Source organism: Lottia gigantea, assembly GCF_000327385.1.
Source record: "Lottia gigantea unplaced genomic scaffold LOTGIsca_199, whole genome shotgun sequence".
NCBI lineage: Eukaryota > Metazoa > Mollusca > Gastropoda > Lottiidae > Lottia > Lottia gigantea.
This window is the reverse complement of record NW_008708395.1, coordinates 137,655-164,001: the sequence shown is the minus strand read 5'-3', so window position 1 is coordinate 164,001 and position 26,347 is coordinate 137,655. Positions and strand designations below refer to the sequence as shown.

Below are 26,347 nucleotides of genomic sequence, written 5' to 3'. Positions count from 1 at the left end.
ATCATCAACAGACACTGAGATACCAAAGCTATTTTGATAGTCTGACATGTATATCATTCTTAAGGACTATTGGATAGTTACAAAGTCAGCAAGTTTTAGACTAATATAACTCATGAACAGTGGTTTAATGAAAAACAATTCAACAATATCAACAAAACTTTGCAAGGTGACAAAATAGTTGTCTTTTTTTACAAAAACTTGCAATAAAGTTTGGTAACCTCTACGATGCCAAGACAAAGGAACCAAGAGAATGCCAAAGCATTTTTACAAGACCTTGAAGACCTGCAGTAATTTACAGCATAACCGTTCTGTGGATCAATTGCACAAAAACTTACATTAAAAACGTTTTTTTTTTGTGAAATTAGCCCCAAATGTAAATAGGTAAATTCAAATCACCCTGTCATATGTTTTAAAAAGCAAATACATGTATATTGATAAGCTGACATCTGCATGTAAGGCTTATTCAATTGCTAACTTGATAAGCTGACACCATTGATCAGTGGCTGACACAAGCATATCCAGAAATCAATGGCAATCTTGATAGTCTGACAAATTTAGCATGATTGAAGCACTCCTGTAAGATAGGTATACACTGTTTGTTGAAGTTAGAATAATATTGCACCATAAGAAGTTACATGTATACAGCCCCATCGTCAGGAATAAATTGGTGTTGGGGCTCAGATTTTGTACTCAGAAAATTTGAAGAATTAAAGGCTCAGAGAATCCATTTCTGACATTTTTGAGGTGCCAAAAACGTATCAAAATCTATATCTTTTTGATTTTGTACAAAGACACTATTAATGAATCAATTTCTGCTGACTTAATTCTCACTTGTTGGGGCCCAGCCCCCACCCTAACGACGACGGGGCTGCACGTATATTGTGAAAAACACAAAGGCAAGATAGATACTTCCATGACAGTAGTTAAATAATATCATTAGTTGCACATTAGTGAGAGGTTATATTGATTCAAGGGAAGCAACTTAGTTAGTTTGAGATCTCTTCACTGTACATAACCATACTAAATTTCATTAGTAATTGTAACAAACGACCAGGAATAATTCGATTCCAATTATTTCGAGCATAACCAATCATTAGAAATACCTAAAAGTAACCATTAAACTAGCTGAATCTTGCATATTTTTGTCAAGTCAAGGACAATAACTCAAAGAAATCTTACCAGAATATTGTCATATTTCAACATATCCGAGATCTCAAAAACAACATAGGCTTAAAGTTCTATATCTGATAAAGACTGTGTGAATACATTAGAATCACTAAAATTATGACTCAACTTAAATATTTTAAGATTTTTCCCAATTTCGATAGGGATCATCTTAGACCGACAATAAAAAATTCTTAGTCATGGATCAATGGATGGAAATGAGTTGCAACAACAAAATTTTATGAAAAAAATGTAGGCTTAGGCTTGTGTTATATATTATAAGACACTCTACATTAAAGCTGTTTTGAAAAATACCATGAACCACATAAGCACATCTTGCACTACAGTAAATCCAAAGCATCTTTCTTAAAGAAGGTAATACTTGTTTTCTTTGTAACCTTTGATCCTTTGAGCCAATGTTCTTGTTGCAAAGTTTAATTGGTTGATGTAGCAGTGATCAACCAATCAAAATCAACCTTACAATATACAATTTTAATTGATATTCTTCTCTTCATCCAGCAACCATAAGGTTATAAGAGGATGATTTTAAAGGGACAGGTGTGCCATTTTGGGACGTTGATTTTAGGGTTGACAACATGTAAATTGTCTTCAGAAGTACTAGAAATGTACCTAAATCACATAATTCCTTTGAAAATATCTCAAACTAGGAATTTTAATCACTATTTCTATATAATGTCTTTTCTATATATCACAGAGTATCTTAAATTGATGAGTCGTCATTTTATCATTAAACTGCAGATAATTCTGGACACACATTGATTTGAAGGCTCAAATTTCGACGGTGAGCTGTGAAAACTATTACTTATTTGCTTAGTTAAAAAATTCCCCTTTCTGAGACTAAAACTTAATTGGTCAAAACAAATGGCGCACCTGTCCCTTTAAAACTTTGCAATCAATAATAAGAGGTCAAAATTCATAATAAAGTAAGTTGCACACCTCAGTCTTTATAAGGAGCTTGCTGAACCATACTCATAATTCCTTTAGATCTCTGTTAGATGAATCAATTGGTTTCAATGTATTAACACAGAAAATTCTAGATCTTTCATAAAGGTAGATAACTGACAAATAGCAGTTTATTTTTTTGCCATCTGCTACTGCTTTCTGTTGAAGACTAGAGGCTTGCTTTTATTTTCAAAATTTGTTGTACATGTAAAAGTTTGCAATTTTATTGCACACTTATGACAAATATTAATCAGTCATCTGATTGGTCAATCACTCAAATTGATTTGAGGTATCAACCAATCAGATACTGTATTACTTTGAATCTTAATTGTGGTTAACATTTTGAAAACTTGATTGCTGATTCTTCAGACCTCTAATGTGTTTAATTATGGCAAACGGGATAACTTCAATGTTTCAGTCATCTGATTGGTCAATTTAGTTGTATCAACCAATAAAATTACTGTATTTCTTTAATTCGGGCTTTAATTGTAGTTACTTTTTAAAAACTAGGTCATCGATTCTTTTGGACCTCTACTGTCTTTAAATATGGCAATTGTTTCAATGTTTCAGTCATCTGATTGGTCAATTTATCAACCAATCAAATTACTGTATTTCTTAAACTCAGGATTTAATCTAAGACCTTTTGAAAACTAGCTCGTCATTTCTTTGGAATCTAATATCTTTAATTATGGCAATCGTTTCAATGTTTCAGTTTTCTGATTGGTCAATTTAGTTGTCTCAACCAATCAAATTACTGTATTTCTTAAAGTCGGGATTTAATCATAGTTACTTTTTGAAAAAGCAACCACTGATTTTTTCAATTTCACTTAATAGATAATTTAATTTGACTAGTAAAATTCTTCCATTAAATCAGGTGAACCTTCATCACTAAAATCTTCTTCATGACCAATAGGATGAAACTCTGTTATCTCTAGACTTAAGCGATGAATTTGATCCAAGGTGTGGTCACTAGTAGTAGGAAATAACACAGAATCAACAGCTGAAATATAAGACATAGTAAAACACATTATTATCAATCTGCAACTGCAAGCTTAAAACAGATTATCGTGTACACAAATAGCTGAAAGTTGGACAAAGTTGGTGTCTGGGTGGTTTCAAAATACACTTTGAAAGTTTGGTAGTTTTTTCAAAATTTGCCTCCATTATACTACAGCCTTTTTTTTGGTTCATTATGATGCAGGAGCAAAATAATCTGCAGATAAATTTGATTCAATGTATATGCCAAATCAGGCTTAATGATTTTATCCCAACTGGCCAGTTATTTCCCCAAGCTTACCATTCTGACAGACAAAGGATATTTAAATTGTAGCTTACCTTGCATTTGATGCTTGATTCTTCTTAGATTCTTCAAGATGCTAATGAGTTCATTATTAGCTGTTTTCCAGGCTGGGAATTGACTTTTTTCTGGTTCTTCAAGGAAATCATCAATAGGTGATGGTGTGACTGAGATTTTATCTTCATCTTTAAGTTTCTCTACTGTTTTATCTAGTTGAGATTTTAACTGTAGTGATAGTTGGTAGATTGACGATACCAATAATGGATTATATGACTAAAAAATACCATAAAAATATAATAAGTTACTAAAAAAAGTTCCTATCAGTACATGGTTGGTGGATGGAACAATAAAATAGTATTCTGGATCTCAATTGTTCCAATGTTACAGCCCCTCAAAGTTTGGAGTATTTTTGAAGTAAAATTGATCAGTTTTTCAGCTCTACTTTTTCACAAAAAAACAACTTAAAAGGAGAGGTGTGCATTTTTATTTGACAAAATATACTTAAGTCTCAGAAATGGAATTTTTCATCTAAACCAATGTTCACAGCTCAGTCAAAAGTTGAGCCTTCAATTCCATGTGTGAAGAAAATTATCAACGTTTGGATCTTATAATGATGACTCATCATTTTAAGATACTCTGTGATATATAGAAAAGATACATAGAAATAGTGAATTTAAAGTCCAGGAATAATGCGATTTTCGTATATTTCTAGTACTTCTGAAGACTATTTACATATATTCAAGCCTAAAAAATCAACCACCCAAAATGGTCGCACCTGTCCCATTAAATGACATCATAATGCTAAAAACTATATGCTTAGGGTATTGATACTTCACTTGATGTAGGTCAGATAATTTGTTTTGATAGAACAGAAGATGATTTTGCAGAGTTTCGAATGTTGCAGAACTGACTCCTACAAACCTCAGTGCGGTGTAATCCATTTTGTTGAACATCTTGATCTGGCACTGTATCAAATGTACTGCGTCTAATTCTCAAGGAAGCTGAACGCTGCAGAGGTGACATATTTCTCAGATCTTTGGGTGAAGGAGTTGAAAAGGCTGATTTATGCATACAACTCCTACTTAGTTCCTACAATTATAACATGAATATGATTGTAAAAGTTGGTGAACCACTAAAAATGTACAAAACCTGTGGTCCTATGTGTACAACACAAACAGTAGCTGAAAGCTTACATCAGCCCACATCTGCAATTTTAATTGAAGCTATGGTTGATCTTGATCAATTCAAGGGCTAACATTGATGAAATAAGATTTAATCAAATGTAGTATTTAGTCAAAGGCATTTGTATTGAAATGTCTAAATGATTTGTGGTCTGAGATGTACGTAACTAAATAAGTGGTGGTCTGATCCTTAAGGGAGATAACTCTTTATATTACTTGTTAAGACTTCCGGTCCACGCTAGTATGTGAAAAGATTGTAGGATTTTCTATGTATATTTTCTCGAGTAAAGCAACTATATTTTAAACAACAACGAGTTTAGTCTCTTTTATAACAGCATTCACAAGTCAAGGGCAATAACTGTAGTCTCTATCCACACAAGCAGTGACAAAAATAATGGGTAGTACTTGATTGGAGAGGTCTGAACAGTTCCATCTGTTCCAATTCTGCATTTTCTCAATTTTGTCTGCACTTACTCTGTTTCAACTTATTTTTTTGATTGGTTGATTCCATGAATCCAGAACTCACCAATCAAGCGACCCCTAGAACTCATACATACCTTCATTGATCCTAGCCCACAAAGTTCTTCTGAATTGGAACAAGATGATGACCGTACAAGATTACTGGTACTTTTAGTAGTCTCCACTGCTACCGACTGAGATTGTTTGACTAATTTCTTCGACTTCTCCTTGGCTTGACTCACAGCTTTTCTGGGATCGTATTCCATTCGTCTTTTCCAGGACAATGTTTTTGGAGAATTGTTCCTGCTGGCTGGTGTGGATTGACTCTTACTACCACCAGACTTCTTACCAGATTCCCCAATACTTGTTCTTTTCAGCTCCTTTTTCAGGTTGCTCAGATGTGTACTAAGCTGTGTAGTCTTGGCTTTAGCTCTAGGAGGTCGAGATGTTGAAGATGCTGATGATCTTTCAGTTTTGGGTTCTGACCTACGAGATACTGGTGGACTAGCTGAAGCTACTGATGAGGTTGATTTCCGTCTGCTTGAACCCTCTGTGGCATTTGAGCGTCTGAGTTCAAAGGCTCTATTTGGTCTGGTTGAAGACACAAAAGGCTTTTTGGTAGAAGTAGTTGATGCCACAGGAGAATGTTTTGGAGACTGTTTAGAGGTTGGAACTCTTGGAGAATGCTTGGCACTGTGTTCAGAAACATTATTTAAAGAATCAGATAAAGGTGATGACTGAGAGAGTAAACTAGTAGAATGATTAGTAGGTATTGGTGGTAGGCGTCTGCCTGTACCAGGCTTTCTTTTGGTACCATTGTCAACTGGTGATCTGCTACTAACTGAAATTAAAAGTAAATCATTTTATCTAAAATCATTGCAGGTTAAACAAAAATAAGTTTTAAAAAAAAATTTTCATATACCTAAAAGTAATCATTTACTAATTATAAACTTTCATTGTACCAATTTCCAAAATACCCTATAAACTTAATCTGCTCTTTTTTTATAATTTTGTGGCAGTTTTTAAAGCAAATCTTGCCAGCTTCTATGAAAAAAAATATCACAAGCCATTTCTTATGGAAAGTTACTATTGTAAGTTTGGAAATGATACAACTGGAATAAACAAAAGACTTTCAACTGCTTAGCAGATTCTTTAGGTCTTCTCGTAATAAAAAATGTGCCTATAAAGAATTCGTATTTAAGAAAGCTTACAGCTAGTATCCAATGAAGGACTGACTGTATGACTAGACTGTTGTAGATTTTGATTGGTTAAAGCTACAAGTTGTGACATCCATAAAGGAACATCACCACCATGTTGTATAGCCATTGCTTTTAACTCCTGAAAATAAACATGGAAGCATTTTTTATTATTGGTGAAGTTTCATCCAATTTAGTTTCCATTCAACAAAAGATAAGACTTCTGGTGATGATAAGATTCTCTCTTACATGTAATGGGAAATAGGCGCTCTATTTCATTTGTTTCAATGCGGTACTGACCTTTGTTTCAATTGCAGTACTGACCTTTGTTTCAATTGCAGTACTGACCTTTGTTTCAATTGCAGTACTGACCTTTGTTTCAAGTGTAGTACTGACCTTTGCTAAGGACTGCTCCTGTTTCTGCTTTGAATCAGAGCAGATGAGCAGAAATATCGTTGCTCAACTAAAGATGCATATCAAAGTGACAAGAAAGCAATCAAAGCTACCACATACCTCAAAATCCACATATTGTTTGGTAGCGTCGGAGTCATCGGGTTGATCAAAGGTGAAACTGCGTCGCTTGAGGTCGTCAGTAGGTGTACAGGTACTGTCGTCAGAGAGATTACCAGTATTATATACCTCATCTTGTAGGGACATGTCTCTTACAGCTTGGTTTAGTTCACTGACACCAAACACCTCATCTATTCTCTGTCTAGCTTCTTCTTCTTCATTACATTCTTCTTCATCATCAATAGTATAGGTACCAGAGTTACTTACATTATCATCTGGTAAACTCAGCTGACTTTTTAGTGGTGCAGCTAAATATTAAAAAAAAAATACAATTAGTTTTTACTTTCAGGTTCAAAATTGTGTTACTTAAAACAGGCAATACTATGTAATGGCTACTGAGGTAAATTTTTCAAGATAACAGCATCTATTTTCCAAGATAACAGCATCAGTTTTCTAAGATAAGAGCATCAGTTTTCCAAGATAACAGCATAAGTTTTCTAAGATAACAGCATCTATTTTCCAAGATAACAGCATCATTTTTCCAAGATAACAGCATCATTTTTCCAAGATAACAGCATCAGTTTTCCAAGATAAAAGCATCAGTTTTCCAAGATAACAGCATCAGTTTTCCAAGATAACAGCATCAGTTTTCCAAGACAACAGCATCAGTTTCCAAGATAACAGCATCAGTTTTCCAAGATAAAAGCATCAGTTTTCCAAGATAAAAGCATCAGTTTTCCAAGATAACAGCATCAGTTTTCCAGGATAAAAGCATCAGTTTTCCAAGATAACAGCATCAGTTTCCAAGATAACAGCATCAGTTTTCCAAGATAACAGCATCAGTTAAACACTTTTACAGATTGGAGGAATCTTTAACATGAACAGATGAAAAACAGCAAAAGACCAAACTCCTGAGCCATATCAGCTCTCAGATGATCTTTTCAAGGTAATAAGGCTCTCACATACAAATTAACAAATGTTTTTAAGCGAAAGAAACCATGTTTGAATATCTTCATATAACATTATCAGCTTACCTTCATGTTGAGTCATAGTTTGTTGTTGTATTATTTCTGTACCTTCAAATAATTTCTCCATTAAATAAGATTTACCATCTTTAATTTGGGATGTTTCTGGGCTGGTTCTATATTCTTCTGTTACTCTAGGCTGTTTTACAGTCACTACAATTAAAATAGAAAATTTACATTAATGGAAGGAAAATGAATTGGAAGTTCTATCTTCTACAGTCCTGTATCTTGATGAGCTAACAAAATTATTTGCAATGGACATATCCCACATATCCGAACCTTGATGAAGACGCAGAAGATGGGTTATTAGGAAAAAAGGTTTCTCGCTATTTGTTCCCAAAAGACTCGGTCTTGGTCTTACTAACATTACTGTCCAAAAATTTTCAAATCGCACTGCAATCAGCACACAAGGTTTATAAGCCTAAGCACATATCATAGCCTCACATACACTGATAGACATAAAAAAGGGGGGGGGGGGGGGGGGAAGACGAAGATAAGATTAGGAACAATCTTTACCTTTAGGTTTAGCAACAGAACTTGGTGAAGATGGTTTAGCTTTAGCTTTAGAAGATGATGTTTCTGAGTCCTAAAATGAATTCAGAAATAGGATATCAGTCTGATATATTTAAACATTGACTATAACAGATAACAAACATTGCTTCTGGACTATCTTATTTGATATTTCAACACGAATTTGAGATTGAATACAAACTTTCATACAAAACAGAAAGATTTCATCTGAGATTACCATTCGTATCTACGTCAACCATTCTCGCTACGCCTGACAATAACCTTGTGTGCAAATGGAAGAAAACCTTTAATTGTTAGGCGGAAGTTACCTCTGCGTTACAAAATATAGTTCATCAGATGTTAGTTATCTCCCTTGGAGACTTTATCCTCAGATAGGAGGTGTCAGTGTCAGTGTCAGTGTCTGGGTGTCAGAAACTAGTCAGATATCAACAATGGAGGACGAAAGCAGTCCAATTTATCCGCCTGCTGCATATGAGGTTATTGTCAGGCGTAGTGAGAATGGCTGACATAGATACGAATGCTGAGATTACTTCAACTTTCACTTTCAATTAAAGGGGAATAACTAAAGTATATTACTTACAAAGGATTTCCTTTGACTCTGTACTAATAGTTTCTTCCTTTTATCCACACCAACTTTACTACTGTTACCGGTACTTTTACTACTCTTAGTAGATGCCACAGATTCCTGAATATAGACCAGAAATTTTGTTTTCATTGCCATGAGCAAATATATATCCCTAACAGCAAATCAAGTTTTTGAAATTTATACTACCGGTAGGACAAATTTTGTAGGAAAAACTGCACATACTTACTTCTGAAACACTTGATGCCATCCTATGACTTGGTTTGTCAACTTTTCTAAGGCTTTGAAGAAAGGACAATTGAAAACTGTATTAGCACATTGTTAAATTTTGTTTTTAACACACAGTTAGCCACATCAAAAATATTGAGTACTTACAGGGGACTTTGAAAGTCTTCTTAATTTCTTTCCTGTACTTGTATTTGGAATGTTCTTAGAACTGGATAGTCTTTTTTCTTTGTCCGATTCCTACACGAAAAAAAAAAAACCAAAGGGTCACAAAGGGTATTGTGTTGGTTGATCCCAACATGCTTATCCTTGCAGTATATACCTAAAGACAATCTTAAAGGGGAACATTAGGAATTTTCAGGGATTGATTTGTGCTTTAATAGTCTTAAGAAGTACTAAAACACAAGAAAATCACATAATCCCTTCAAATATACCTCAAACTAGAAATTTCACTGTCTATTCCTATATATGTGTTTTCTATATATGTTTTTTCTATATATGGCATAGTCTCATTAAAATTTAAGTCTAATATTTAACTTCAAACGTGAATAATTATGGATACACATGGATTTGAAGGCTCAAATTTCGATGATGAGCTGTGAACACTAGTACTGATTATGTAAGCTAACAAAAATTCCTGTTTCTGAAACTAAGGTATGATTGGTCAAATGGATAGTGAAGGTGCTCTTGGATTTGAAAATTTATCTTTTAAAGATTGATATATTATACAGAACAGCTTAGAACCTTGTATATGCCATATTTGGTCATTTTGACTTTTTGGTAAAGCACAAATCTTGTGATCAAAACCTCATATTCTTAGCTTGATTGTAAATAACTCAAAAACCACCAATTAAATAACACGTATATAAACAGTCAGATTTAAAACCTCGTAAAATATTATATTATATATTATGTTCCTTTTTCAGTGGATGAAAACGAAAAACCTTGTATATTGTATTATTATACAAGTTATTGGTTGAATAGGTCGAAGATCTCAAATTGTTATACAAAGTTTAAATTTTCAAAGAATGAAGACCATGTATAGTGGTAAAAAAATCATAATAAAAAAGAAAAAAAAAGAAAATCGAAAAGTAATTTTGCGTCATATATCTTTATATGAGGTTTCAAGCGGTCACCCACGATATAATGAATTTTTAAAAGTTATAGCCAGACTTACAGGAGTGGATGAATGTTTTCTGGTATCACTACTAGTGCTTGATTTATTTCTCTTAACTTTATAAGTTCTAGAATCATATTCCTGCAGAAACAAATCAGAACAAAAATCTAAGATAAATTAAAGGCTAAATTCCATTCTGGAGCTAAATATTTTCAATAAATATGTGTATCAGGGACAATGATAGCATCAATTTGAACTGTTTAAATTTCCAGTCAGAAGTCTGCGGTTCTTGCAATTTTTTTAGGGGGATTGCAAGACCCACAGAGGTCTGTCTGAAAATCAATTTAATCGGGGTCCCCAAGGCACACTAAAAGTTCTGAAAACCTTTTTACAATCCCTTTTAATTTTGGGAACAATGTTAGTTTTATGAATTTTCTAGATGTTACAGGGATTCTGTTTATGACACCAGGTAAGTTCACTGATGAATATATACTCATATTGACCATTCTTGAGAACTTAAATTTTATGTTCATTCTAAGATGTAGTATAATAAAAAAAAACAAAGAGAATCGTATAAACTTACAGTTGATTGTCTCCTAGTGTCAGTTTTTTTACTTGTCTGTGTTTTTAAAGGTTTGTTCTGTGTGGGTTTTGTTTCTGAGCTCTACAATATAAAATAACAACTATTCAACAATTCAACATTAAAATATGTCATGCAAAACCAAAATGGAGAAATTGAACGTGTGGGTCTCAAATGAATTACTATTTTTTTCTAGGCCAAATTTTAGAAGCAATGGCCATGGCATCAGAATTTTTCTTACCATGAGAAGGGTGGTAAGGTCAAATACATTACATGGGAACCTAATAAAATTTGAATCACCTACGTTGGCAAAATTTGGGTTCATGGGTTATATATCAGGTCCCTTTTACAAAGTAAAACCACCGATCTAACAAACTTAATATTGATATTGATCATATTCGAAACATATATGCATATAAACATGTACCAAGTCTAAAACCAATTCAAAACAGCACAAGTTTTTACTGGATCTTTGATTCTTCAATGTACATACCTTAGATTCCTGTGTTTTAACACCATTTGATAATCTTTTAGAACTTCTTAAAGGAGTTCTTTCCTGCAATAAAATAAATATTTATAAGTAAACAAATTTTTCCAAAAACCCTTCAGCATAATGAGGTCTTTAAATCATGCCTCCACTAGAGCTTTCAACTTAAGACTCCATTGGACCCCCGAAACCATTGCTATTCCAAACATGAAATATGGAGCTTAAGCTAGATTACTTGAAACACAAGTTGCATTAAACAGACCCAATCCTATCAGAAGTCTCAAATACTTACCAAATTTTTAGCACTTTCTTTACTACTAGGAGTTGTTTTCTTAGCAGAATCAGCTTCCTATTGCAATAAAAAACAAAAACAATGAATAACTCATTAAAAAAAACACTCAAATTTTTAATAATTTTTGCTCTGAATTCTAAATTATGCTGATTAACAAATGATATATACAGATTTTACCGAAAAATTCTTAATTTTTAAGAATAAACGAGGCTTAACTCCATGGACTAGTTCTTAAAGGCATACAGTTGTCAAAATATGCTGTTAAAAAGTGGGTTTTTATTGAATTTAAGGAGAACTGGATGTCAGATTTTAATTCTGAAAAGTGATATGGTTATCTGAAATTGAGCTCAATCAGCTTAAAAAGCAATTATCTAGATGAATGTATGCCTTTAATTTACTATGATCAAGTCAAATATTCACTTACCGGTGACTTAGCTTTTTTCCTAGCTTCTAATTTCTCTCTCAGTTTTGATGGTATATGGTCACTCAAATTCAGGTCTTTTTTCACTTTCTTATCTTCATCAAAATCAATAGTAAACACTGTAGCTGCTGTTGGTTTCTCCATTACCTTAGGTTTCTCTTCCTCTACAGTATCACATTGTTCTTCTTGCTGTACTACATTCTTATTTTCATCTGAAAAAAAAAAAAAAAATGATATTTGGCCATTATGATTTTTGTTTATTTTTAGCATTCTTGCCATTAATTTCAATAAAATAAAAGGGCATGGCAATATAATGCAGTGTTCAATGAGGGAAATTTTGCCTGGTTAAAATATATTTAAGCCACCTTCTAATTTCAAACTGTTTTAAAACACGTGGCAGGAAGGGTATGCTTACTCTTCTAAACACCTGGTACCACTTTTCATTAAGAAATTTTTTCTCATTTATGATCAATACACTTGTGTGAAAAGTTCATTAGTTGCAAGCAATGAATTGCCAACATGTTGTTTTGGATTTCTAATTTTGTTTTGTGTGTTATGTTTCAAAACAAATGGAAACACCATAACAGCTGAATTCAGACATCAAATTCTCTGATTTAGATGAAGACATTAAAATTCAATTCTCGGTCAAATTACATTAAAAAAAAACATGAAATCTCTGAAAAAAATTCATAATTTTAAGCTTATCTAAAATAGCTTATCAAATACTGTGAATATTCTGTGTGATTTGGGTCCTGATCAATTTGTCAGTGGATTGACTAAGTTAGTACTGAGTTGGATAGTTGTTTGCTGGGCAAAACAATGCCATGAGTTCAAATCTTCAAGGTACACAAAATTCTAGAACCACAGCCAGTGCTTCTGAGAGTCAGCCTTGTGTCTACTTTCACCCTCAAATACCTGATCACTGGTAAATATTGACTTTCTGAGTACAACAGTTAACTTATAAACAGTCAGTTTGAAGCTAAAAAATTCTCAATTATTAAAAAAAACCTTGCAAACCTTAGATTCAATCCCTATAACTACACCTAAATGATTTGATATTGCATACTTCTAATACCCATTATAATAATATTAACTATTTAAACAGTATGCAAGAAAGTATCCATTATTAATGAAAGTTACTATTATAAGAAGTTAAGAGAGCTGAAGATCTATTGTCTATATACAAACAATGTATTATACACATTACAATACAGGTGTAGAGTATATTAACATAATTTCCCTATATACTATACAATACATTCTTTATCTTCTGTATTTTTTTAGTTGTAAATATGTACATATTTATCAATGGTAGATGAATTTTCCTTTAAAACTCTTTTTTTTTGTATATCTTATTGATATTCAAGACCCAATTTTAAAGGCAAGGTGGTCTTGGAGCAGTTCTCAGAACGGAACAGATGGAATTTGGTACCAATAGTGTAAACACTATCTGTTCCGAAAAAGTTTCCCTTGCATGCTTTTTGACGCATTGCCCTTTTTTCGCAATGTGTCTGCGATCAGCAGAGCTTTTACACCGTTATCATGGATTTTTTCAAGTAATTATGATAGGCAAGTGAGGTAAACGGTTTAAAACTTTTGTGATTTTATCATGTCCTGGTCTAATCTGACTAGAGAACATCGTAGTGGCCGAAAGAAAACCTGGCTCACTTCTAATTCTACAAGTCATAACAAACCAGGATGTTCTATTTTCTCTAATTCCAAATTTACAACCTCCAAAGTTGAAGTAGTTCATAAGGTTAAACTGACATATAGCGCCATTAGTGTCAGAAAGTCTAATAATACTTCTAAACAATACATTAACGGTACCAGACAAAGATAAATCAGTAAGTCTTGAATTCCACAATCCAAAAAAATACAAGACTTATTCCTGCCTCTATATTACATTCAAACACAGAAATCAGAACTTAAAGAAAAAGAATTATGGAATTATCATCCATCACTAACTACTTTGTTATTTACAGGCGATTCCAATATTGGATCTTAGCCATTTTGGCTTTTGAACACAAAAACAAGCCAGTACCAAAATTATCATGGAAAAAATTTACTTACAATAATGAAAAGTAAAAGCTGGATTTGACATAGAACTGATAAGAGAAATTCAATTCGGTGAAAACAGACAGTAAATATAAAAACCTTGAGAATTGAATTTGTTTGGAGTCTACCATGACGTAATTTGACAATTTGCCCAAAATTAGGATGCTGATGTAATTGTTGATCAAATTAACATAACAGATTTATTTCTATCTTTTATCTACTTAGATACTTGTAGAAATCCATGATCGAAATGATCATTCTTAATATTAGACATTGAGAATTCATTTTTGATTAGTATTTCTTAGAATTGATAATTCATTTTAAATGTGTAATTTCTTAGAATTGAGTATTCATCTATAAATGTGTAATTTCTTATAATTGAGTATTCATCTATAAATATGTAATTTCTTATAATTGAGTATTCATCTATAAATGTGTAATTTCTTAGAATTGAGAATTCATCTATAAATGTGTAATTTCTTATAATTGAGTATTCATCTATAAATGTGTAATTTCTTAGAATTGAGTATTCATCTATAAATGTGTAATTTCTTAGAATTGAGTATTCATCTATAAATGTGTAATTTCTTATAATTGAGTATTCATCTATAAATGTGTAATTTCTTAGAATTGAGTATTCATCTATAAATGTGTAATTTCTTATAATTGAGTATTCATCTAAAATGTGTAATTTCTTATAATTGAGTATTCATCTATAAATGTGTAATTTCTTAGAATTGAGTATTCATCTATAAATGTGTAATTTCTTATAATTGAGTATTCATCTATAAATGTGTAATTTCTTAGAATTGAGTATTCATCTATAAATGTGTAATTTCTTATAATTGAGTATTCATCTATAAATGTGTAATTTCTTAGAATTGAGAATTCATCGATAAATGTGTAATTTCTTATAATTGAGTATTCATCTATAAATGTGTAATTTCTTATAATTGAGTATTCATCTATAAATGTGTAATTTCTTAGAATTGAGAATTCATTTTTGATTAGTATTTTTTAGAATTGAGAATTCATTCTAAAATTGTAATTTCTTAGAATTGAGAATTCATTTTAAATGTGTAATTTCTTATAATTGAGTATTCATCTATAAATGTGTAATTTCTTAGAATTGAGAATTCATTTTTGATTAGTATTTTTTAGAATTGAGAATTCATTCTAAAATTGTAATTTCTTAGAATTGAGAATTCATTCTAACATTGTAATTTCTTATAATTGTAATTTCTTAGAATTGAGAATTCATTCTAAAATTGTAATTTCTTAGAATTGAGAATTCATTAAAAAAATTGTAATTTCTTAGAATTGCGAATTCATTTTAAAAGTGTAATTTTCTTAGAATTGAGAATTCATTTTAAAAATTGTAATTTTTTAGAATTGAGAATTCATTTCAAAATTGTAATTTCTTAGAATTGAGAATTCATTTTAAAAGTGTAATGTCTTTTCTATAATGGCTTAGAATTAAGAATTCATTTTAAAATAGTTCAATGAAACACACAGGATTCATTTCTAGACATTGAGAATTCATTCTAAAATTATTGTTTTTAACTACCATTATTGTTCGTTACCCATCATAATGAATAATTAATTCAATATTCAAAATTAAACCGAAAATCTTTCATATATAAGCTTAATTATCAATTTGAGAATATATAATAAATCATATTTTTTATATTGAGAATAGATCACAAAAGTCTCACTTGAAGTCGATAATTCATTCTAATCTTGGGCATTGTTTACTTAATTTGACTTTTAACAACCAAAAAACATGACATACTACCAACAAATTTCTGTGATGAAAACTTTTTACTCACAAATAAGTAAATACTCGAACAGACAATATCAGTAGAAATTCAGTAAAAAGTCATCATGAAAAACTTATTATTCTTTTAAGATTTCAAAACCTATTAAATGGAATGTATGGTATTTACCTTGATCTTATTAAACCTCAATTTATGATCATAACTGTGTTAGGTTATCTGATCCTATGTCATTACCGGCCGGCCTTGTTATATACTGTTTAAAGGATAATAGGCAAGAAATGTAAGTACAGAAATACTGTGATATATACATTGTATACAGCAGGGCAATATATGTGTCAACATATATTTTAAAAAATTGAAATTTTTTGATTTTCTGATTTAGCATGAATTTTTTTTTTTTTTAAATAGTTTTTTTTTGGTGTGATTTTTGCATGAGTCTTTGCTTCAAATCTTCTAAACTAGAGCAAAATGTTTGGTCTAGTTTGATAATCTTATTGATTCATTATAATAATATAGTATGCCTGTTTAACTAAGTATGTGAAATCATTAATATTAGTGCACACAAAATCCTTCAAATATGCTTCTGGAGACCATTCTATGAAATTCGGTGTTCATGAAATTAGATAATTTCACAATGAACTCCCTCTATTTTAGGAACATTTTTAAAAAATCTTTCTGAGTGATCTTCTTTAAACATTTCTATAGGGGCGGGTGCATCATTTTAGAGGGTTTATTTTAGTCTTGAATATATGTAAATAGTCTTCAAAAGTACTAGAAATGTACCAAAATCGCATTATTCCTTTGAAAATACTTCAAACTAGGAATTCTGGACACACGTGGATTTGAAAGCACAAATTTCGATGGTGACCTGCGAACTCTATTACTGATTGGCTTAGTGAAAAAATTCCCCTTTTTGAGACTAAAGTATGATTGGTCAAAAATAATGGTACATCTGTCCCTTTAATGTTAAATAATTTTAAGTTAGAACTTGTGCTCTATAGAATTAGAATCTGAATTATTTCACATGAAGTTATTCACCTTAGTACATAATCTTTGATTTAAAAATAACATGTCTGCTAAAACCTGTTTTTGACATATTTGAAGATTCAGAAAGTTTTATCAGAATATTATATCTTAGAACAAGCTGAAGGGATGCAGACCTCATTATCTAGACTGTTTCTTTTCCAAAATTTTCTTTAACTTTATTTTATAATGCCCTGGTTACAACCAAAATGGTCAAATTTCCTCCATTTATAGGTCTTCCAATTATTGTCATTCTTATTTCAAATCCAAATATTCTTATTGAGTTTCATGTGTTTTTTTTTTTGAAGGAATAAAATGTATTTCTGCACTTTCTCCTACAAAATATTTCAACTTTAAAGTTATTCCACAAATTTAATCAAAAATGATCCAATGTAGCTACAGTAACCATTATTTTGGAATTAATTTGTTTGCCTTCGTCCCATAACACATGTATAACACACTTCCCACTTTTAAAGGGACAGATTGGCCATCTGTTTGACTAATTCACCTCAGTCTCAGAAATAAGCCAATCAGTAATTAGTGTTCACAGTTCACCATCGAAATTTGAGCCTTTGAAATTATGTGTTTCCAGAATTAATCCACATTTGAGAGTTAAAAAGACAAATTGTCTTTTCTAGAGACACTGTCATATATATGGAAATAGTAATTGAAATTCCTAGTTTGAGGTATTTCAGAATTTTTCTTGTACTTCTGAGGACTATTTACAAATATTCAAATAAAATAAAACGAAATAAATGGAATTTTACGTCCTACTTTTCTGCACCATGTGGGTTAATGAAGACTGCAATGCCATGCAGGGTGCAATGAGGGAAATTTTGCCAGGACAGCGGCATTAGCCTGCTCTTTTTCGATTTCCAACTGTCGAGGGATCTTTAACGTGCACAGCCTGTAGCACACGGGGCCTCGGTTTATTGTCCCATCCGAACGACTAGACGCTTTTTCCATGTCAGCCCCTCTTACCTGCATCACTGACAGGGGGAAACCGGGTTGAAAAATCCGAAGGTATTATCTTGACCTATGTCAGGATTAAACCCTGGACCTTCAGGTTAGCGAGCAAGCGTGTAACTCACTGAGCCACCTAGGCTCCACTACAAATATTCAAGACCCAAATCAAATTAGAGAATCTGTCCCTTTAAGCAATATCCCTCTTCCATATATCTTATGTTCATAGTTCTGTTGTTAATTATACATCACATGTTAAAACCTCAAGGTTATATATACCTGGTATAAACAATGTAATGTACATAGTTGATTGTCTCTTTAAACAATATACATGTATCTAACTACCCTACTAGTATAGATCTATTATAGTCTACCCTAGTTTACCTTGGTATGTTAGTTTAGTTTTACACTACTATCTATAATAGCACTGAACCTTCAACTATAATCTACTAAACAATTCATCAGACTTCCTTCCCTATCACTTTCAATATTATCGCTAAAACTGTTTCCTTGGCCAGTGCTTATATGCACACCTTATTCTCATCATAGGCAAAAAAGCCAGTTTGGTTGGTCGATTGTCACTGTTTTGCAATTTAGCAGTACTTTTGTCAGTGCCTCAGTTAAAAATTCCATCCACAGGCTGATCAGAAAAAAATCTGGTGCCACCTCCAGTGCTTTCGAGAATCATCATAAATAACAAAACGCATACTGTCTTGCGTGTTGGATCTGTTTTTATTAATTCTTCTTTCTAAATCCCTGCTTAATAGCTCCCTCATTTTGGTAATCTTAGCACATGTTTGGCATGATCCAACTTGAAAATAGGTTGAACAATCGCATGCAAGGTGTTAAAAAAAAGTCCAAAAATATTTGATACAGTTTTGGAAATATTTTAAGCAGTTCAATTCGCCCTTGTAGCTTAAGTTTGAGAATAAAACAAAATTGTAGCCAATCATGGATCACTTGACTTTATGATCAGGAGTGAGGAATTGATTACTAATAAAGCTTATAATAGTATAGAAGGTCATCAATGTTTTAAACTGGTATTAAAAAGAAATTGAGATATAATCTTATATATTGTATGTAAGGCAGCTATTTTAAGACTATAAACAAGACAGCAGATCTTATAGCCTAGTATTATATATTATAACCTTACCTTGTATATCATTTAGATTAGAGTCTGTGTGGTTTACCAATATACCATCATTATTATTAGTACCTGCTGTACCATATTCTTCTCCTGTAATTAGAGTTGAAGACAGGAAGTTAGACTAGTGGGCATGCTCAGACACCATTGACATCTTCATTAACTACTTATTACTAGCTTAAAGATGCAATGCCATCTTCATGACCTTTCTGAATTTTTTAAAGAGGAATAGCCACTTAAGACCACTACTAGACTAGTTTAAAGATGCACTGCCAATTATCATCTTTGTGACTGATTTAATATGTTTAGAGATGATATGCCAATTACGAAGACTACTAGATTATTTTAAAGATACAATGCCCATTAACATCTTCATGACACATTGGATCTGTTTAAAGGTGAAATGCCAATTAAGACCATTACTTAACCAATTTAAAGATGCAATGCCACATAACATATTCATTTACTACTTAACATCACTTTATAAAACAAATTAAAGATGCAATGTCACTTATCATACTTTTTTGGACATATAATTCAAAATCCATTTCATTAATATTAATTGCATAATGCCAATGCTCAGCTACACTTTTTGAATCGAATTAAAGATGCAGTAACATATAGATTAAATTGCCTGATATGTTTAAAGATCTGTATCATTTAACACCTTTTTCAAATATAAATCTACCTGAAGACTAAAGATGCTATACTACTTAACATCAACTTTTCCATGTCAATACAATGTCACTTGAGAAGCAATACCAGTTCATCTTAATGAACAACTTTGTATCTCAATCAACTTTCACTTCAAACATCTACTTAATCTATTTCTAAGGATGCATTTCCCACTTCCCCTTTAGAAACTTTGTCAAGTACTTCGTCTGTTAAAAGTGTTCTTTGACACCAAAATAGGAGTCATATTTAAAGATCCAATGCCTTTATCTTTACAATAAATCAATTAAAGGGACAATGCCATCAACAAAACAAGATGATTTCTATATATCACAGAGTATCTTAAAATTACCAGTTGTCATTTTTACATTCTAACACAGATAATTCTGGACACACATGGATTTGAAGGCTCAAATTTCAATGGTGAGCTGTGAACACTATTACTGATTGGCTTTGCTAAAAAATTCACGTTTCTGAGAGTAAAGAACTATTGGTCAAAAAAATTCAAGGGTAATAAAAGAAGTCTTAGGTATGAAAGAAACTTATCAGGCTTACCTTCAATTTTAACTTTTCCATGAATATGTGATAATCCTGAAATATTGGCTGATCCTTCCTGTTTTAAATAAATATCATATTCATTGGTAGACTCGTTAAACGGAACTTTTGGTTTCCGTGCTTGACTAGATATAAACTCATCTTCATTTTCATCAGTAGTATCAAATGGTACGAAGAAATTAGTGGACACAGTAGTTGAGATGATTCTGTTTTCCACAACTGGTTCTCCTGCGTCTGCTTCAGATTCAGTAGCCTCTTTTTCATCGTCAAACCCAGCAAAAAACATGACTGGTTTGTTAAGAGTGGTGGCTGGTAGAATGTAATTTGGTGGTCCATCATGAAGGATTGGATTCTCATTATGGTTGTTGCAGGTTTCAACATGTCTCTCTGTTAACCCCTATTAATAAAAATAGAATGGCTATCATTAACACTCACACCTTTCCCAGATCTTTCCTTAGATAACTAATTAACATATCAGATAATACTTAGATTAGTGTAAAAAATCAGTCTTCTTTAAGAAGCCCTCCCACAGAGAAATAGAAATTTATCTTTGTTTTTTACGTAGATGCTTTAATATTCAATATAAGAATATGTAGCTTAAAGAGACCCTCACTTGTAGAAAAAAGAAATCAATCTCTTTGTATTTTTAAGTAGATGCTTTAATATTCAATATAAGAATATGTAGCTTAAAGAGACCCTCACTTGTGGAAAATAAAACTCTATCTCTTCATTATTTAAATAATTGCTTTAATATTCAATATAAAAATATATAGCCTAAAGAGGTCTTCCCACATACAAAACGTTTTTAATGAATCAATGTAAAAATATAGCAGCTTAAAGATGCTATCCCACATATTTCTTTGTTCTATGTTTGTTAATATGCTTTATCAAGGATATGCAGTTCACTTTTCCTCCTTTTATTTGTATATCTATTAATACCAAATAAATATGTAATGTGAACTCTCTAAAGGAGAAGCCTTCATGGTAAAAAAAAATATAGTCATGAGGAAGTTTAGAATATACGGAATCTGCTTTTTTAAATCAGAAAAATGGCTTATCACACATGAGAGAGTTATCATCTTGTGTTCTAGAATTAGAATGCAGACTATAATCTCAGAGATCATGGCAAAAAATATATTATTTTATGAAATTGATTAATGATTAAATTTCATTGAAAAGTTAAATCTGTAATGATTATGCAACACCACTACAGTCCTCTAGGCAGTTAATGATAAATAGTCATCATTTTCAGTCATTTTTGATAACATTGATCTGATTGGCTGTTATTTATAGGAACTATCTTTATTGACCAATTGAAACCTGTTTTGATTTGTCATCTGAATTCATGTCATTAAACAGCAGACGGATAGAAAAATATAGCAGTTCTCATTATCTAAGTGAAATGAATGGAGTTTGATGTTTGACTTTACTGCCTCTAATTGAACTATACTTGACGGACAACCCCATGTAGTGTGCATTGAGGGAAATTTCAACTATCAAAAGGGATACAGTTATAATCTAAATATTTGCTTTCTTAGTTTATAGGACCTATCCATGCAAATGACTTTTCTTATATCCCAGATCTACTTTGTCAATAATCAGAGAAAAAAAACACTGCAGCAAAAATTCAGGGCACTATACAATGTTTTCCATGCATATTACTGATATACGCCATCAGTAAAAATGTAGAGTGAGTCACCATTATTACAGATGAAATTTTTTAATCTTTTGCTAACTAACTCAGTGAGTGAAAATCCAATTGAATATTGACTAAATAAATAAATGAATAAATGAACAAGTGAATCAATAAATAACAAAACCACTATTAGAATAAATATGTCTGACTTCGTACAACAATGTTTATATCCATCGACCCCACCCTTTATTGATTCATTCGCATAGCACGAGCTACGTTCGCAATTCAATATTCTAATCAGGATGATTGTATTGTTGATCGTTTTTAGATTATCTGCAACGAATACACACAAAATTTTTTATAAATATTACACTATTCACATATGATACCACTAAATCAAAATGGCCGTTGTTAGCAACCCAAATAAAAAATTTGCTATTATTTTGCGTATAACAGATGAATTTTTTCATTTACATAACAAACTTTTGCATCAGATTTTCTAGACAAAACAAAATTAAGAAAATTTTTACCTAGAAAAGACATATAGCATGCATATGTTGCCAAAATGCAAAATTTTGTCAAATGAGTAATCTGATACTCAATATTCACGACAACGAACTTTTACCATTAAAATGTACATTAACGATACATTTCAAATATTGAAACACAGAGGGCAAATATTTGTCAAACTTTTCCTTTAAATAATATGTATAATTCTAACAAATAATTAATACATATCAAAACAACAAAACATTTCAGGTTTTTTCAAGCAAAATGACAAACTTTGGTAAAATTTCTAAATTATTTAATCAAATTTCCAAACACAAAATTTCAAAGTTTTCCTCAAAATCTAAATATCATGATCACAAAAAGATAAAATTTTACCTGTGTAACACACATGATGTAGATAGGTCGTTAATATTCAACTAATGATCTAAAATTTGAAACGACTGTTGTATATGAATCAGGTAGAGAATGATGTAAGGAGATCGGAATGCAGGTGACTACATACTAATCAATACCGACTATATTACCAATCAATATCTCTATAGTTACTTATACTTCAACATAATATACTGTTATTGTTTACCTACTACAAAATATTAATGTCCACATTGGAATGTGACGCATGCAGAAATGAAATGAATGGAGTTTTTCATCCTACTTCAACACTTATTTGGCTTATGAAGACATGAGGTCAAGCAGAGTACAATAAGGGAAATTTTTCCAGAACAGCAGAATTAGCCTACTTTTTTTTTATTTCCAGTTGTGTAGGGATCACAGTGACGCATGCAGAACAGTGCATGCTAATCCTTGTTGATGTTACTAAGCAATAGTTTTGTCAATTCTTCATCACTTTTTAAACATTCCATTAAGCTGATCAACTTTTGTCCTATTTTCAGTACAAAGGTGAAACAAAAGTTTCCAATTTTTGTTGAGTTAACTATGGCAGATACCAAAACAATTAACAATAAAGACAAGAGGTTTTCTAAATTCTGTATGTGTATCAGGGACAATGATAGCATCAATGTGCACCATTGCAATTTTCAATCAGACGTCTGTAGTTCTAGCAATTCTACTAAAACAAATAGTTTATGACATCACTCCGCAAAGATCTTATGTGATATAACGAAATTTTGCCGGGGTGATGTAATAAAACACTTAGTTATAGTGGAATTGCAGGAACCACAGATGTAAACAATCTGACCCAGGATAAGCAACAATCTGACCCAGGATAAGCAACAACCTGACCCGGGATAAGCAACAACCTGACACGGGATAAGCAACAACCTGACCCGGGATAAGCAGCAACCTGACCCAGGATAAGCAACAGCTGACCTAGGATAAGCAACAACCTGACCCAGAATAAGCAACAATGACCCAGGATAAGCAAAAATCTGACCCAGGATAAGCAGCAATCTGACCCAAGATAAGCAGCAATCTGACCCAAGATAAGCAACAATCTGACCCAGGATAAGCAGCAATCTGACCTAGGATAAGCAACAATCTGACCCAGAACAAGCAGCAATCTGACCCAAGATAAGCAACAGCTGACCCAGGATAAGCAACAACCTGACCCAAGATAAGCAACAGCTGACCCAGGATAAGCAGCAACCTGACCCAGGGTAAGCAACAGCTGACCCAGAATAAGCAACAATCTGACCCAAGATAAGCAACAATCTGACCCAGGATAAGCAACAACCTGACCTGGGATAAGCAACAATCTGACCTAGGATAAGCAGCAATCTGACCCAAGATAAGCAGAAATCTGACCCAAGATAAGCAACAACCTGACCTAGGATAAGCAACAATCTGACCCAGAACAAGCAGCAATCTGACCCAAGATAAGCAACAACCTGACCCAGGATAAGCAACAACCTGACCAAGGATAAGCAACAATCTGACCCAGGATTAGGATTAGAAATAAGTAGATCCAGAATAAGCAATAAACAGATTCAGGATTAGCATTAAATAGATCCAGAATAAGCAAAAGACTGATCTAGGATTTACAATAACTAATCCAGGATTAGAAATAAACTGATCCCAAATAGAAATTCATATCAGCAGGTTGGCAATAAACTAAATTAACAAACACACACTATCAATATAACATGTTATGTAACTTTATCAATTTTACACCACTCTATATTTATCATTCTTTAATTAATCATATTTAATTACTAGCATAAGATTTTCAATAACGTCCATAAATTATATATGTGATGATACATTACTTATTAAACAGAAAATCTGACTTCTGGTCATCCAACAATTTAATAAGAAGACAAAACAGTATAAGATACTTGGCCATTATAATCATTTTTTGCTTCACACAGATATTGTGACACTAATAATAAGTACACATGAAATTTTTGGTACATTTTTCTTAAATTGTAGAAAAATCTGGCCCCTGTTCCTCAAAAATTTTACGACAAGAATTGGTCCCATTTAGGGCAAAAGGTCACAATTTTGGGTGGTGCTCCAATCCAAATTCAATCCCTAGTATTTGAGAATTTTCACTATGACAAAAGCAAAATTTGGCATAACCTTTGGTATCAATACAAAACTGAACCATTAATGAGTCTATCAAGACATTACTGGATAGTCAAATTTTGCTTTTGTCTGGTGAAAATTTTCAAAAACTAGTAAACCGACTTTGGATGGCAGCAATATGTGACCTTTTTTGTCTGTCTTTTAACATACCAATATCCCATCCGTGTATCACGTCCCATGAACTGTAAGTGTGAAATTTTTGCATATGGAAATAATGCACTCATGCGGAAATTTATCGTAAGATCTTTTGAGGAACATGGCTAAGACTTAAAGTGATTGTAAAGAGGATTTCTAAATTTGTTATGCTTAACATGGTCACTGATATCATCAATTTACACCATTCCAATTTTCAATCAGATGTCTGTGTCTGCAAATTGAAGCTATCAGTGTTACTGATACACATACAAAATTTAGAAAAACCTTTTTACAATCCTTTTCAGATTTTCCATCTAAAAAGTGCTTGGTTAGCTTAATCCAAGCTTTATCAGCAGGAAAAGCAGATATTCCAATATACCTTTGAGGTAAATAAGTGGGTTAGTACCTTTAAACAAAAATATAAAAAAAAAATCATGGCATAAGAAGTGGTAGCACTCACCTGACAATCTGTTTTGCTATTAGTATCTGGTTTAGTAATCATAGTTGATTGTAGTTTAACGGTATTACTACTAGTTAATAGATTATCATTACTACCTTGTTCTATATGATATTCTGGTGAATGTGAATCACTGTTAAGGAATTAAACATGTTCAACTGTAAACTCATATCAATAATAAATCAAACTAAGATTTATTCAATATATCCAAACAGCTGGTAGAGCAAGCCTCCATATTGAAACAAAAATGGCTTCTTGATCCAATGGAACCCTAAATTCCTTTGTTGAAGAAAAAAAATAAGGGATATTCAAGCAGTGTTGATAAAAATTATTTCCAATATCTGGTATTTTTCGTTAGTCATATAATGATGTCATTTTTACTTTTCATTGTGTTCACAAAAATATCTGAACAGCTGGTAGATCCAATGTTTGTTTTGTTTCATTGGAATCCCAAATTTCAAAATTGTGTTGCATTATAAATGTTAGAGCTTCTTCCACATAGTTCACAATACATGTACATAGTTAATATAATGATGTCATGTTTACTTTTCATTGCGTTCACCAAAGCATATGTGAACAACTGATTGATCAGCTAAAAATTTCTGAATATGTTTATTTTTTTTCATTGGAATCCAAAATTTCAAAATTGTGTTGCAGAATAAAGGTTATAAGGTCAATGCAAATAGTTAGTCATATAATGATGTCATGTTTACGTTTGTTTGTATGTTCACAGCTGGTAGATCTACTAGCTTTTAGCTTGAATTATTTCCTCAATCCAATGGAACCTAATTTTTTTTTTCTAGGATGTTGCAGGATGAATTCAAGGTTACTATTTATAGCGTTG

The 26,347-nt window shown here is 32.0% G+C and overlaps 1 protein-coding gene across 1 annotated transcript; it reads right to left on the bottom strand.

Moving 5' to 3' along the window:
• Positions 1 to 2,975: 2,975 nt before the first annotated feature.
• On the bottom strand, positions 2,976 to 26,129 carry LOTGIDRAFT_174487 (hypothetical protein; the record flags this gene model as incomplete). Its single annotated transcript, XM_009053071.1, has 19 exons — positions 2,976 to 3,127; positions 3,463 to 3,697; positions 4,346 to 4,513; positions 5,163 to 5,905; positions 6,276 to 6,402; positions 6,774 to 7,078; positions 7,805 to 7,948; positions 8,312 to 8,381; positions 8,907 to 9,011; positions 9,285 to 9,374; positions 10,312 to 10,392; positions 10,835 to 10,915; positions 11,325 to 11,387; positions 11,611 to 11,667; positions 12,035 to 12,243; positions 19,004 to 19,087; positions 20,222 to 20,618; positions 25,507 to 25,636; positions 26,050 to 26,129. The coding sequence occupies 19 exons, from the start codon at positions 26,127 to 26,129 to the stop codon at positions 2,976 to 2,978; spliced, it is 3,321 nt and encodes a 1,106-aa protein (XP_009051319.1).
• Between the last annotated feature and the right edge of the window lie 218 nt (positions 26,130 to 26,347).